The following is a 15,852-nucleotide window of genomic DNA, read 5'->3' on the forward strand; positions in this document are numbered from 1 at the left end:
AATACATAACTTTTTATCCCTGAATAATTTGACAAACCAGCATTCTCCATACTTCTTTTCGAGTGTAATGCAAGGTCTACTATATGACTAGAAAAGACTTCTACAACAAGCTTTTGGTTACTGCCATTGTGTGCTCCAAACCCTGCAGCTTCATTCAGTTGACTTGCTTAACATGATTTGCCCTATTATAATCTCAACTCTAAATTTTCATTAAGACAAAACTTGGCTGACTGCCACAGAGCTCTAGGGTTTGGATACACTGAGGTATGGTTACTCAACCACATTTTCAAGTGCACTAGTTGTCCCCTATATGCTCTCTCCCTTCCCTCCTGGTGTCCAACCAGTAATCCTCTCAATGAATTGAAGGCTGAAGCAAAGCCAGCTGGTACTGGTGCCAGGAAAACAGTGAATGGTGTGAAGTGGGACTTCTGCCCTAGTCACTCTAGTTCTTGTACCATATCAGTGCAGTAGCTTAGTGTATGAGTTACTTTGGTAAAAATTTCTTAGGTATTAAGAATTGAGAATAACCATTATAGAACTTCAGTAATGAAATTTCAGAATAACTTAAGCAGGAATTTCATGAAATGCCCAGGTTTCTCACAAAGACAGAACTATCAGGTAACACTTAAAAAAGCAAGGCTTACTCTAAATTTTTATAGCTTTAAACTGTTGTGTAACTCAGTATTCAACATGATAAAACCCTGAAAAGGTGTCACAGTTGCAGTGGTGCTTGGATCTTCTATGACTACAGTGTAACACAATTCTCCTGCTTGCTCTTGGGAGCCCTGAGCAGCATCAGGGGCTACTGGTGCTTGAAGGCAAGAGTCGGGGCACTCATAAACTGCAGGGGGTTAAGCTACTTGACTGTAGATGGGAAAAGCTACTTACTCCTCAGCCGTGTTTCTGGCATGTAGTCTGCCTTGTCATGGACCCACTCGGGGCGGTGCGGGCGGATGTTGGCCTGCGAGGCAGCGTAGGCCACAGGGTCATTGCTGACCCAGGCTGTCAGGTAGATGTAGAAAGCATTTGGGTTAATGATTCCATCTGCATCCACAAGACGCTGCTTAGTCAACTGCAAAATGGAAAAAAATCAGAAGCTTTTCAGAATAAGTTTTGCTTATAGGGCTCTTGCCATAATGCTTTCAACAAATGGCCCAGAGATGCAACACACGTATAGGAGGGCAAAAGCAAGAGAACATAAACCTTCACTTGAAGAGACTCATCAGTAAACTACTGTTTGACCAGAAAAACAAAATCTAAGAAAATGCAGTGATAGTGGTTATTTATAAATTAGTAGTCATATAATATTTACAATAACTGCTAAATCAACAGACGGTGCCAGAATACACTGAACCAATTAAATCCAAATTCTGAAAGGCTGCAGCCAAGAATGAAAAACAACCAAGTTAGAGAAACATATTTAAAGACACAGAAAGAAAACCTGGCAAGAGTCCCTATACATGTCTGTGTGCAGTTAACCTCTGTTGTTAACACTGAAGGAAATGCCACCCAGTAAATGAAGGAGAGCTATAAAAATAAAACAACATCTGTATAAATTTTGCTAACACTTGCCTCCTATGACCTATGTATTCAGAAAATGCCCAGCGTCAAAAAAGCAGATGACTGCCCTGTGTTATTTGGGTCACTGTGGGCAAATGCATCTGTGGGGTAAACAGCAGTGGTATACTTCCAGGGGTCTGTTACCCAAATCCTGCACAGCTAGAGCTCTGACAGAGGACTCCATGGGTGAAAAGTATTACTGGGGCTTTTTGTTTTGTTTATTTAAAATTCTGGCTCAGCTCCAGTTCCAGGTCTTTTTAATGAAATGAAAAATAACAGTGACAGCAGTTAAGAAAAAAAAAAAAAAAAGTTGGATTCCAAGGATCTGGATTCAATTAGTCCACAGGATATGCAACAACTGTATGTCTTCAAGCTGTCTCTGGAACTGCACAGTACAGTGCTCAACCCCTGTGGGTGCACCACACTTTTCTCCCTCCCAGGCACAGGAAATTACATCAGCAGCTGCAGTCCAATTGCATTTGTTCCACAGTGTACCTGGTACACTCTGCTAAACAAAATCTCACAGAAGGTTTTCTCTGCAACTCCCTTTCTTTGCCTAATTCATTGCTGAAGCTTCATTCAGACCTGACAGCCTGTTGCATGTTGCTATATACCAGTGTGTTTCACACACTACAGTAACTTTGAACAATATGCTCTGTAAATCTGTCACCTTTAATGCCAGGAAGAAAAAAGACAATAAGCAGAACTACCAAGAAGCTCATTAAAAACACTATTTTTTTGCCTGAAAGCACAGTGAGTTGATGATGACTCTCAGAGAGGAGAAGGTATGTTATTGAAGAATTTCTTCTTCAGCATTTGAAATCTAATTTTAGTGTAAGCAGTCATTACTAATGTATTTCCACTTACAAATGGCTACAGCAATTACAAATGGCTACAGCTGGGGTAACCTCAGGCACATCTTATTTAGTCAGCTCTAACAATTGCCATTTGTAGTTCTACAGAAATTTAGATGTATTTAGTGATGGTGGTACAAAAATATGATACTGCATGTAATCATTTCAGTCTCCTTCCTCTAAAATTCATTAATATCTTTTTTCTGAATGTTCTACTTTGCACAAATCAGTAGGAACAAACCAAATAATTGCAAATGGCATAGGACTAGACTCCATACACCTATAGATGCAGAGAAGTATTTTTCACAACAATCTCCATGGACACTGAGCACGGCTGGCATGGGAGCACAAAATGCACATCACCCAGTAACAACCAAGGACGGGCATTTGCCATGTTGATTTGAACACTTTACAACATAGACTATACTGCATCTGAGGAGTGGCTTCAGCAAAGTCAGCCTGGCCATACAAGAAAGGCCTAATTCAGACATTCAGCTCCTTGAGCTGGAAAAAAGATACCACAACCTTTGTAGACTTTGCACCTCCCCCCACTCCAGGTGACTTGTGCATTGTTGTGTAAACCAGCATGGACTCTGATACACTACCTGGCTGATGTCAATGGGCTTTGCATGGTTGCCTGTTTGTACCAAGAGTTTGTAAGCCAGAACAGCATCATCAGAACCATTTTTATAGTTGTTGTATGTGATCTTCCCAGTTTCCCAGTCGCTGTCAAATGCATCCTGAAGTCCTAAGGAGTTAAGAGAGGCAAGGGGAAGACAGAACAAGCAGGTGAATAATCACTCTTATAAACAAGTTTGAGAAGGAGAAAGAATAATGATGCTTATTCATAGCTGAATCAGAATGAAAATTATTGACCTGGTGCCTCCTAAATTTGAGGCTCCACTTCAATGAGTGAGAAGTATCAGTTTCATATCCAGTATTTTACCAAAAGAAAGGCAGGAGAAGCAAGAAAATGCAAGGGAGGAGCCCCAAGAGTCCCCAGGCTGTGCAGACCAGCAAAGCTGAGCTAGTAAACTGTAGATGCATTGTGCACTGGCATAAATGGCTTCCCCTCAAGGGAAATTGAAGATCTTCTCCAAGCATTCCACTTGGAGAAATGTGTGGGAAAGAGTTATAATTTTGTCTAGAACAGAAAAGGGCTGAGCTCAGCCCTCATCCAACTCCACCACCTTACAGCCAGAGGAGGCATAAGTCTGTTACCTAGAAGGGAAACATTCTCTTTATTTGCCTCTGCCTCACCAAAACCCTGGCTGAGTGCACTGAGCCACAGAGGAGGACACACACCGCTCTCATTACTGTTTTGGGCTACTGCAGAGCACTGGGCAATAGCTTCTATGCTATAACCAGAAATTCCACTATGAGGGGGGAGAAAAACACACTCAAACTTTCAACTTCAAACAGCAACTCAACTGCTCCTCAAGCACAGCATGAGTGAACATGATTTTGTCAATTTGTTCCATCTGTTCAACTTGTGCAGCTAATACAAGTCATGGGATCTGCTGCCAGCACATGTAAAGATCACAGCCAACACCTATTCACTCTCAACTGTTATTTTCCTCCTTGCCACCCTTCAAGGGGGAGGGAATACCTCACAGCAGAAATTTGGATCAGATTTAGTACAGGAAGCCACAGCCCAGTACAAGGAGGCTCTGTGCAAACAGATGACAAACCGCATGTCCAGGGAAGGGAAGAAAAAGGTTGGGATAGTGGCGGTGAAGGAAATTGTGGACCCACCTCACAGCTGGGCTGAGGAGCCCTAAATGAAAACCATCGCTGGAGACTGGATAAGTTAGCTACAACTGTACTCAGATAAGAGCACTGCAAGAGAAAATGCACCCAGCTGACACCATCTCCGGGACAGAGTACCCATTCCCACTGACAAACTCATCCTTCTCTTCCTTAGAAAACTACCTCCCATGCTGTCTCACTAAACCATGTCAAATCATGTGAATCCAACAGGCTGAGAACCAAATGATGAAAGCAGCTTGCCAGATCTATGCATGTAGTCCTCTAGCACTGGTCCAGAAGGAGGACAATTTGCAATCATTTGACATCACCAAAACATCATTTGACTTTGAGCTTCCTTTCAAAAAAAGCACTGTTTGCTGGCACCGCAGAGAGGGGAAACATTAGTTAGAGTATGCAACAATATCAATACTTCTGTGCCAAGTCCAGCTCTACATCAGTTTTTCACGAAGTGGCCAAGGTGAGAGTATTTTGGCTATCATATCAGTGACAAGAAGCACAATGACTTTGCAAAGTTAAGAGGATGCTGTCAAAAAAGCACATGGAAAAGAAGGAGACGACCTAAGAACAGTGTAACTTCCAGCAAATGTGTCTCCCTTCACAGGAGGAGCAAACAAACTGCTCTGATAGACAGCATGTCAGGGCAGAGCTTTCGCATAAACATCCCATCCCTGTCAGGGGGCTCCACAGACAAACAACAAATTAATCCATTGACATGTGACATTACCAGTTTGAGGCTGCCAAAAAAGGCATGCACTTTGAAACATTACTGCAGCGGGTGAAAACTCAGCTCTCTTAGGTCTCCCCCTGCTCCACTGTTCTCAAGAGTTTGCTCATCCTTCAAACCCTGCTCCCTTTTACACCTTTATTCTTTAGCAGCTTATGTTTTGGGTCATTTTATTGTTCACCTTGCTGAAACTGAAAGTCTACAGAAAGAATATTAAGAATCCACTGGCAGTTGCACTTAATATCTGAAGAATTTCAAACTTTCAATAAGTAAAATTTGCCATTACACTTTGAAATTTGTAGTAGACTGCTGCTTTCAAAACAAACATGCTCATAACTATTATTTTAAATGGCATTTAATCTATCGTAAGTGAGATTAATTATATGTTTCTGGGTAGAAAGATGAAAGTATCTTGCTGACATCTTTCTGCAGAAAAGCTATAGAAATTAAGAGAATTTTAAAAACTTTATATATGGGATTTTTTCACATCAGCAGTCACTTTTGCTTAGTGCTTCAGAAGAAAGTGACAATATCAAAAGTTGTGTGGGGGTGAGGAAGGAATTCCTACTGACTCATGTGAGCAGCTGCCACCATGAAACACCAGGTAAGATTTCCCTTTGCAAAAACAAGCCTAATTAGAAGCCATCAGGGAATCCAAGCTACCTCATTTACATTCAGTCACTAACAAAAACCATGTTAACATTTATAGCTTAAATGAATGGTTAGTATTAACTTTTCTTCTGTTGCATTTTCACTAACAGAAAATATGGCAACATAAACAATACAAGAAAGCAAAATACGAGGGATCTCTGAAAAGAGAAGTGCATGAGACAGAAGACACACTCCACTGCTATTAATGAGGAAGAAGGTACAGCTAAACCAAGAATGCTTTCTTGGTAAAAAAAAGGTTTTGTTCACATGTTGTTGCATCATTCATTCTGCTGGACAAATATGTTCATGTCAGAAGGCCATCTTGAGCCATTAACCTCTGGCACTGGATTCACAGTCAAGTTGGCAGGAATTAGGTCAAAGCTGTTCCTGCTTTGATTATCCAGTCCTTCCACCACATAAAACTATTCCAGTAGAACTGCTCCACCTCACAGAGGATTGTCCCTGAATCCACCCTAAACCTGTATCTTATTTGTAAATTCTATCTTCATCTTCCCTTCCCTTGACTCCTTTGGCACCACCCACAGTTGGTAACAATCAAGTGTTATTCTGCCTGCTCGACCTTTAGATAATTCCCCAACTACGACAAGCATGGCAGCTTTTAGTACAACAGTCTAGTTCCCCCCTGTAACAATGCCCTGTACCACTTGAAAACATAACATCTTTCTATTGATACATCTCAATATCCCGCTTTCATGAATGCAGTATCACACTCTGTGAAGAGCGCCCTGCAACTTTACAAAGCAGCAGGGTTGTATTAATTGTGACCCTCTCAGAAAAGATGGGAAGAAGAGGTAAGGATACAGACCTAAATGCTAATTAATAATCATAATGATTCATTCTAAAGCGGTATGTGATCAAAAGGCCAATCAATGGCCTCTCACAGGGCTGGCATGTCACATGGACCACAGCAAGTCACTACTGCTTCCTGGAGTCTCCCTGACTATTCTACTATGCCATTTTAGCTCCATGCAGCCTGTCAGTATACCCTAGGTAACAGGAATACACATAGCTCCTCTAGTGGAAGAAAAGCAGAGGACACATAAGGATAGGCTGGCTGATGTGGACTGGAAGGGAAAAAGTAACTATGTGCTGAACTAAGGTACAGCGTAGGAACACCCCTATGAGAAGAGCATGTCTGGAAAGAACACACACAAGCACAGACATGCAGCATGAAGGGAGAGGCAGACCCTCGGCCACACAAACAGTCCTTAGCACAAGAGGGACACAACAAGGCCAGGGAGGCACCCAGTGAAGTTGGGGAAAGCATGTGGTGTGCCTGATAGAGGGGCACTAGGAATGGGAGTACTCCTGGGAGTAACACCAAGTGGGCTAGCCTCCAGCATTTCACTTTGAGCAGACTGCAAGGGAGCAGATCCAAGGGCACCTCCTCCTGACTTTATTGTTGGCAGACTGTGCTGAGGTTGAGCACTAATAAAGCTTCGTGAACACAATCTCAGATTTCCATCTCCTTCACAGAGGAGGGGGAACAGAGGAAGGGGAGACACCAGAAACACTTTTTCCTACTGTTTTGGAACAGCAGCAAAAAATAACCACAAAAGAAACAAAGTAAACAGCAGAGGTTTAAGAGAATTTTGAAAAGCATGTAGAAGGAGGATTGCTTAGAATTCTAGAAAGTACAGTAATGTTCCAATCCAGCAAACATCTAAACTATGCTGAATTTTCTTCCTGCCAGTAATGCCTTCCCTTACAGCTCAATATGCTTATGAGAGCAAAATATTTTAAATAAACCTTCCAGTAAGTAGACGGCAATGAATGGATCCAATGTATTTAAAAACCATTAAAAATCCCCAAGGCTAATAACTGAAATACTGCTTTGCATTATTTAGCAACGCATTAAACACATGGGAAACCTCATTTTGTGTAGATTTGTCACTTATGTGCATCTGCTTTCCTAATATTGTTCAACATATTTTCAGAAGCAATAAAATATATCAGATACTGACAGTTACCTATATGTTCTCTAAGAATCACTGGCTGCAGTGGTCATTCGTACCCAATAAAGTTTAAAATTTACAGTCTCACCAGGTCAGCACAATTTTATTTTTTCTCCAAAAGCTTCTTAGAAATTCTCCCAATAGGAAAGCATAGGTAGGACCAAAGTAATCCTGGGCAGGGTATATTTGCTGTTAAATTTGCTAAGATGTAGCAGTACTCCTTATTTTAAATACAAACCAGTTATTTGTCTCAATATGAGCAATTATATTATCTTCAATATCTTTAATTACATGGTTTCAATATAATTATCATCATAGTACCTGAAAGGCCATATCTTCTCTTGTCTTTCCCCACCTGTTACACTTCAGCACAGAAAAGTAGCACCACAGAAAGGGTGAGTGTGGCTGATTGGAAACCTAGACTATGCAGTAAGTTCCTAAAGCAGTAAAACACATAAGCCACACTGAATTTTCTTCATGCCAGCAGTCCCAGTTGAGGCCAATAAGATCACTTAAGAGCTGAAAGTTATGTCTGTTTCAGAATACATCACTGGAAGGGGATTTTTCATTTACTGCTCTGAAAACACTCACCAAGTATTTATTTACCCAAGACATGGGGCCATATTTGGCCATAATGCATAACGCCTCTTCAGCTGCTTAGACATGAATGGCATGGATATAGTTAGTAATCACTTAAAGCTTCAAAATGGTCTTATGAGAGTTAACTTAAACACAAAAAATTTATGTGATAAAGAGTGAGTCCACACGGACGTACAAAGCAGCACCTAGGCATCTTCCCTACTGCTCAGAGCCTTTAACTGTGTGACTATATTTGAAGAAGGCAGCAATAACACTGTGAACAATAGTTCTTTCTGACAAACTAAGAAAAGTTTCTGTAATGCTCTCTTACCTTGCAGCCAGTCTCGAAAGTAGTGCAACCACATTTTGGGGAGCTGCCTATCCTCTTCCAACAAAACATATGCCACATTGCTGAAACTTCTGTGAAGGTCATAAAGTAAGTGCTGGACATTTGGATAGTCTGCTTTCTGTGTCACAATATACATGTTGTAAAATGAAAAGTACTTGAACTGTGCAGCAATAAAGTCATATTCCCGTGTCTCCCGTGGTACAATGTCTGTGAGATCTAGTCCATCTCTCACTCGGGTAGTTCCATAAAGGCTGAGCCCAAGTAAACCGAGAAAAAGAAAAATAACCGCAATCTGCAACAGAGAAGAGGAAACGTATTTGGGTTTAGGTTTCTGAAGGAACTAACCATTCATATTGTCATACTACAAAGCCAATTTCAAAATTAACATCCATCAGTACTTTCAAGCTTTTATTTTTCTGGGGTTTTTTTTCATGCATATACATACTACAAGACTAAGGTTGTTTGTTCTTTTTTGAAGGGGCTCTGCATCATGGATGAGAAATTCATATTGTAGTAAAGTTTACAAATTACTTTAATTTCACTGTTCACAAGCTTATATTACAAAAAGTCACCAGAACCCTCATTTGTAACATGCATTTGAAGTATGTCTCTACAGCACCTGCAAGATAAAACTTTTAAAATAAGAAACTGACAAAAAAAAAAAAATCTAAAAACTGTTATTTCACAAGAGTTGTATTTATTCCTTATATTTAATACCACTGCCAGATCATTTTATAACTAGGCAAGGAGGAAGTCTAATTTTGAAAAACAGGTAAATAGTTCCTGGATTACCTTAGCTTTTGGTTTTAGGAGGAATGGAGCATAATGCTTTTCTGCAAAAGACGAGAGTGTCCACTTCGTACAGGGTTGCTCAAGGCAATGTATACTGGAGTCTGAGAATTGGGAAAGTAAATCCCTCGTCGAGCTTGCACTTTCTGGGCTCTGGCAGCTCAGGTTATCTTGTGTCACTGTCACTGGCTGCACAGATATTTCTGAGCGAGGCTCTGCTGTGGTGTAGTACACCTGCGTGTGAGGATCATATTCTGTGCGCAGCTGCACTGTGGACTGCATTGTAATCTGAGTTTCATGTGCAAAACTGTGGCTGCTGTACGGGGGTGGAGGACTGTAGCAAGTATTGTCATTTTCTGCATATGCTTGAGGCTCAACCTGAATCACTCTAGTGACACATGGGCTGTAAGAGAAGAGAAAAACATCTGATGGCATTGAGACAGACCTTTATTTCTAGGCTAGATAAAATAACATGGTTTCATCTGAGATCACTTCTACTTCTATTGGATGGTTTATACTAATTACATGTAATGCTTAGAGGTTAATTTCATTTTGTGCGTTTAGGAAACATTTCTCAGACATGGTTCAGAGAGAATACATGCAAATTTCTTGTCCTCCAGGAAGAAGGAAACATCTATCTGAAGACATTGACATATGCACACATCACTCCATTAATTACACATGCTCATCAGGTAGTTGTACACAGTCTGAATGCACAGTAAGTCTGTGAGTTTGCATCTCTGTACCCATGCTGAGAATTAAGAAATTTAGATGAAGAGGCAAATGCATGACATAGTTAATTCTTCTGTTTAGAACAAATGAAGTAACTGTTAAATAATATTTGAGCCTTCTGGATAAGATCTCAGACTTTTGGGAGGCAGGTTGAAACCACTTGCTGTATATCGACTTAATATTTTATAAATCAGGAAAATATTAAAGTATTAATGAAAGGATTCATTCCTAGGAAGACAATACTAAAGTATTAACAAAAGAACTTCCTAGGAAGAGTGGGCCATTTGAAGAGACAAAATCATGAAAGTAATTAAGTATTCCCTTTATTTTAGTCTATGCAAGACCCTAACAGATACCTAGTTTATATTAAAAAAACTGTAATTATCAGAGACAAGCCTATTCCTGTACATGAGAAATGACAGACGGATGATAGTAAACGGTATCAGATACTTTTTCATCAAGTGCACAAATCCTGCAAAAACAAGAGGAATTCAGAATGTTGCCTACCTAATCAAAGCAAGCTCTCACTAACTGCATTTCTTCACATGGAAAGGGGCTGAATTCTGATGCACATTTGGTGCAGCTTTAGATGAGAGAATAAATGGAATGTCTTAGTGTCCTGAATTGCTGAGAATCAGGCCTCCAAGGCTCTGATCTATTTGGCTGTTCTCTGAAACTATGACTGAATAAGAATAGCTTGGGATCTACTTCCTGTTTTAACCATTCCCCTCAGAAACAAATTTAGTAAAATACTTTCTTCCTTTGACTTTAAAACATCAAACTATCAGCTCCTGAATCCATGTAAAAGGCTAAGATGTCCCAATGCAAATTCTTCACATCCTGGTTATGACAGTAGGAGTACATGTGTAGAAATGTAGCTCATCCTCTTCACTTCAGTCAAAAGCAAAAACTAAGGTAGAAAAGATGTTTCATTTCCAAACAGTGGCTCCACTGATGACAGTGGACTCTGAATCCTCATTCTAGTTCAGAGTTGGCTGTGTATCAGGTCAGAGTACACACTTTAGAATGGCAGTATTATCATTCTATATTATTGCTACAGCACTTTATCAATCGTTATCCTGTAGCGGTAGTAATCATTCCTTATACTTCTATGAAAAGCTCACCTAAGGGGAAGTAAGTTGTTTTTTTAGGTTTAAAGGGATAAAAGCATAAAAATTAACACATAATGATTTATGGTAAGTCAGGTTTCTCAGTATCCTGAGTTATGTACAGCTTACAAGATTAGCCAGTACTGGCACTGGACACCTTGCAGTAACTCATAACATTCTGAAAATATTTCAAAATATTCCTAAATAGTGGATCTTTCATCTGCTTTCAGGAAGTTGTTCTCTGACAGTCAAAATGAACAAATATAGGAATGAAGGGAAAAGTGTGGTGGTGGAGAGAGGACGTGAGGGAAAAGAGAGAGACAAATGTATTTCAGTTTTTCCTTCAGGCAGGTGAAAAACAAGGTAGCAAATGTAAGCCAGTCACTAGCAATACAATAACAATAACATGCCACTTTAATAAAGAACTCCCACTCCTGACAAGGAATGTATGAACTGATTGTGACCACAGAAAGGACAACGCTGTTGCTCACTCTCACCTTGTAAAACAGCAAAATATGTCCAATCTCCTGTCTTCCCGACGATAAAGGTCCATGCTCAGGATAGCAGGGAAAATCAGCAGAACCATAGCGAAATTGAACACCACCACAACTGCTGCCTAGAGACCATCACAGGATAAGTAATGCTGCTCAACTTCATGTAGGGCATCAGCTTTACAAAGCATAAAAATCCCGTTCAATTCTCATCCCCATTTACCACTGCAACCTGTCTGATGCTTTCAAGCTTTTGCCTGAGCAAACTGAGAGATATATATTTACATTCCCATTTCATTATGGTAGGACTATTGTGGTGAATTAATGTGTTTTAATACTCAACCTTGTATTATTATAATATGTCCGTGCCTAGATACGTGGTGATTATTTTTAAAGTGGAAAAACAGTCTGTTGACTCAGTAATCGTATTTTTACAAAAAATTCTGACATGTTTAGACTATAAAGGCAAAATAAAATGGAAGCAAACCTGAAACTAGAACTGCTAGAACTGAAGGTCTTACATTTATGGGATCTGAAGCAATTTAAGTATCACAATAATATTAAAACATGTTATTAAATCAGAAAAGAAGATTTCAGTAAATTTTAAAAACCCAGATGAGCTTAGTGAATGGTACAAACTTGATCATCTTACTTAAAAGTTCAGCCAAGAAAGAACAATATTTTGAGTTTATCAGGGATTATTTTTAAAGAAGAATCAAAATTAAACCAACACCACATAGCAAATATATGTATTAATATGCCTGTGTTTAACAGAGTTTGATTTATGAGCCAGTCTACCAAAATGAGTCTTAAATTGGAAAAAGAATACTTGATTTAATTTGTACAGCAAGTATCACATAATGAAAAAAAACAACCTCCCCGCCCACCCCCTTTCAAACCATACCCCAAACCCTTTCCCACACAGAGATTCCCAGAGAATTTCCATAAACATATGTGGTGCAGCATCCATCATTATTATTGATAGCATTTATTTGTAATGCAGAATTGTTAGGAGCACTAGCCATCACAAAGGGAAAGCTGAGCACTGGGAACTGGAAGAAGTTGTAAGAGTAGGAGAAACACTGGGGGAAAAAATGTTCAGCCACCAACCAACGAAAAGAAAAAACCCTTTGAAAGCCTTATGTTTTACCCATTTGATAAGGGGTAGCCATCTCAATAGTAGCCCAGTTTCATGTTAAGCAATCCATGTATAAACCATCAAGTGCCTCCACCTGTAACTTCTGAAACAATGACTGCTTGGGTTAATACAGTCTTAAAGAAGAACAAAAGTTGGGCTACAAAAATGACCCAATATTAATGTGATATCTTTTTTTCCAGAAGAAATATATGGTTTCTTTAGATCTTGAGAGAACAGACCTCGAAACTAGCAGTACAAACAATGTGATATCCAAAATCAAGGTTTTAAAAATTCTTGAGTGGCTTTTCAATTAAATTACATAAATTGCTTAAATTTATCTGTGAAAATCAAAGTCATAACACACTGAATCATTTTTACAGTCTTGCAATTGTCAGAATATAATAAAAAGCTTAGATATTGTTTTTACTGTTCTGAAAATGACAAAATCAACTGGTTATGTAAATATTTTCTAGTAATTTCAATCATAAATATACTGCATACAAAAGCTAGTTTTGTTGCTGTTTCTCTTTTCTAGTCTCCAGCTTGCTAGAAGCAAGATTTTAGTACTGCTGGTTGTCTGTACACATGGCTACTAAAACAGAATTTACCTAGTACTTGAAGCCAAATTAGTATTTAGTCATCTTTGTGAGAAAAGATCCAATGATTATTTAATGATTTAAAAATATTCACACAGAAAGGTATGCAAGGTCATAGCCAAGATTTTAAAATTAAGTTATTTGCTTTTGATCTGCTCTAGAATTAATTCAATCTGTCAAAAAAACAAATAGCTGCTGTTGAAAGAAAGGTGTTTACTGGACCTCGTTCTTACAACTGATTTCTTTGCTGGTGCTAAACCAAAAAAAGGTTGAATCACCCATGTAACATGAATAATTAGTTGTGCCTAACGAAGATCTTGTATCAAGGATCAGCTAAGATTTACTGAGATTTGGAAAAATAGCTGAGGTCTGCCTCAATAATTCTTACTTCTCTCAGCATGGCTGAAAAACTAACAGAAGTCCTCTGTTTCTGTTCTATGAGCTGCAAATACTTCATGCTGTATCAGTTTCCTCTCCAGACCCCAACATCCTTTAATTTCTAATATTACTACATCTGAAAAATAATACTTAACTGTGTGGTAGAGATGCCAATAAAGTTAGTTATATTGACATTTGATTTTTTTAGGAAGCATCAAAACTAATCCAACAACCCAGTAAATCTGCCTACTTACATCTCTTTTTAGAGCAACTAGATTTTCCACTGTGCCATCCTAGTACTGATGTACTAACCACCCTGCAAGTAAAATATTTCCATGCAATCTCTGTTCTGATTTTAATTTAAAGAGATTCCTAGAGCTTAATATTACACTTCCTATATATTGCACATTCTCTCTCACCCCTCTTAACCCAGTGTTACAAGGATTAACAGTTCTCAGTTTTCACAACTAAGTAAGTTCTTGTGTGAATTCTAATTTGTTGTCTCATCAAACAATCCCACCCTGTGACTTGATAAGGTAAGGGAAGGACAAATTAATGAGAAGTGATTCAGTCTCTGACCTGGTGCATCTGTCACTGCTTCCCTCCCAATGCCATTCATACACACAGGGTTGTGGAATGGGAAAGTATGATAATTGAGATCATGACAACAGCCAAAATTTGTAAAAGAAACAAGCATCTATGGCAGCAGAGCTTCCCGAGTATACGCAGCACCCAGGCTGAAAGCACGCTTAGGATTTCTGGGAAGAGGGCATCTTCTCTCACACCTTCAGAGACCAATGTTCAAATGGGAAAGAAAGAGGCCTCAGACCTTTTCCTTGGGAAATTAACAAAGGTAAGATTAGTCCAGAAGGAATAAAATGGGACCTTCTCAAGGGTGTAAAATGAAGGCATTCAGTGAAATGAGATCAGAGAGCAGTAAAATTTCCATTAATTAAAAAAAAAAAATATGTTGGTCACTTCCTGAGAAACATGCTACAGTTTTTGCATCTTTTCATAATGCACAGCCTAAAAATATTATTGCTGCAGCAACTGTTAAAAGAGACAGAAGAATGGCACTCTGTGCTGGAGGCAAGCAAGGGAACAGGGAGACAGGCTGGCAGGTATGTGCTGGGGCCCCGCTGAAGTATGTGCTGCAATGTGCCATTCCTGGCAGCCCACCCAGGGAGACTGGGTGTGCTGTATAGCCGGAGGTGATGAACAGATGAGGAGGTCTGTCAAGAAAACTTCCACCCTACTGCTCTCTATCTGCAACTCCCTCCTGGCATGGTACAGGCTCAGATCCTTGTCCCCTGCCCCCCTTTCCCTTAGGCTTTAATTTTGCTTGTTAAATTCTTGTGTCAGGGGCAGGGAAAGGTAAATGATGTGGGCAAAGGTGAGGGACAAACCACTTCAGCAGAGTAAGATAGTGGAATGAGCTTAAAAACATACATTCTTTCCCTCCATAAACCCACCACTGCCACCTGGTAATGGACTTACTTCTATATTAAGGAAAAAAAACTTGTCATTCTTGTGGTGAGGAAAAAAGTTACTCCTAGCACTTACTGGGAAAAGTTCCACCTCTGCTCATTAGTGGATCCACACCACTCCTCTGCTGTTAGGGGAGGAAGTTTCTGATGTAAGAAAGAAGAGGTGGATAATTTTTTACTTTATCTTTCCTGGGCAGAATTTACTGTGTGACAGTCTCTGAACAGACTGTCTTAGGAAATAATACAGCCTAGAGGTAGTTACACTCAGCCCTGTCCTCCTTCACTTATACTCAAAACAAAGGGCTATGTTTAAGACACTCCTACTGTAAGCTTCAAAACTTTCAGTGGATTTCTCCAATAACCTCTTCCTTCACCACCATTTTAAGAAAAAAAAATCTGAAAATTCAGGACCTTCAGAGTCCTGAGAACTCTTAGAGATAATTCTTATGACTGAGTATTTGGGTCATATTCAGCAATCTCAATGCCCTAAAACTGCTTAAATGGGGGACTAATAAGATCAACAAATGAAAAAGAAAATTAGAACAGCAAAAGAGCTAAAACAGCCCCTACTTTTGTATGTAATTAACTTCAAAGAGCTCATTTTCAAAAGAAGTAATTTTTCATTTTTTTAATTTGCTGTCCTAAATTTAAAAATGCTGTCCTAAGACA

At 39.4% G+C, this 15,852-nt stretch overlaps 1 protein-coding gene across 2 annotated transcripts in view; it reads right to left on the bottom strand.

The window, feature by feature from the left end:
- PTCH1 (patched 1) overlaps positions 1 to 15,852 on the bottom strand; it is a 66,669-nt gene that overhangs the window by 14,886 nt on the left and 35,931 nt on the right. For both annotated transcript variants that reach the window (XM_083883334.1, XM_083883335.1), the window contains 5 exons: positions 11,591 to 11,709; positions 9,256 to 9,655; positions 8,446 to 8,755; positions 3,020 to 3,162; positions 889 to 1,072 (listed from right to left, as the gene is read on the bottom strand). In XM_083883334.1, coding sequence (XP_083739460.1) covers positions 889 to 1,072; positions 3,020 to 3,162; positions 8,446 to 8,755; positions 9,256 to 9,655; positions 11,591 to 11,709 — 1,156 coding nt within the window. The remainder of the gene's footprint in view (positions 1 to 888; positions 1,073 to 3,019; positions 3,163 to 8,445; positions 8,756 to 9,255; positions 9,656 to 11,590; positions 11,710 to 15,852) is intronic.

The sequence above is a fragment of the Zosterops lateralis genome (assembly GCF_965231275.1).
Source record: "Zosterops lateralis genome assembly, chromosome: Z".
NCBI classification, from domain to species: Eukaryota; Metazoa; Chordata; class Aves; order Passeriformes; family Zosteropidae; genus Zosterops; species Zosterops lateralis.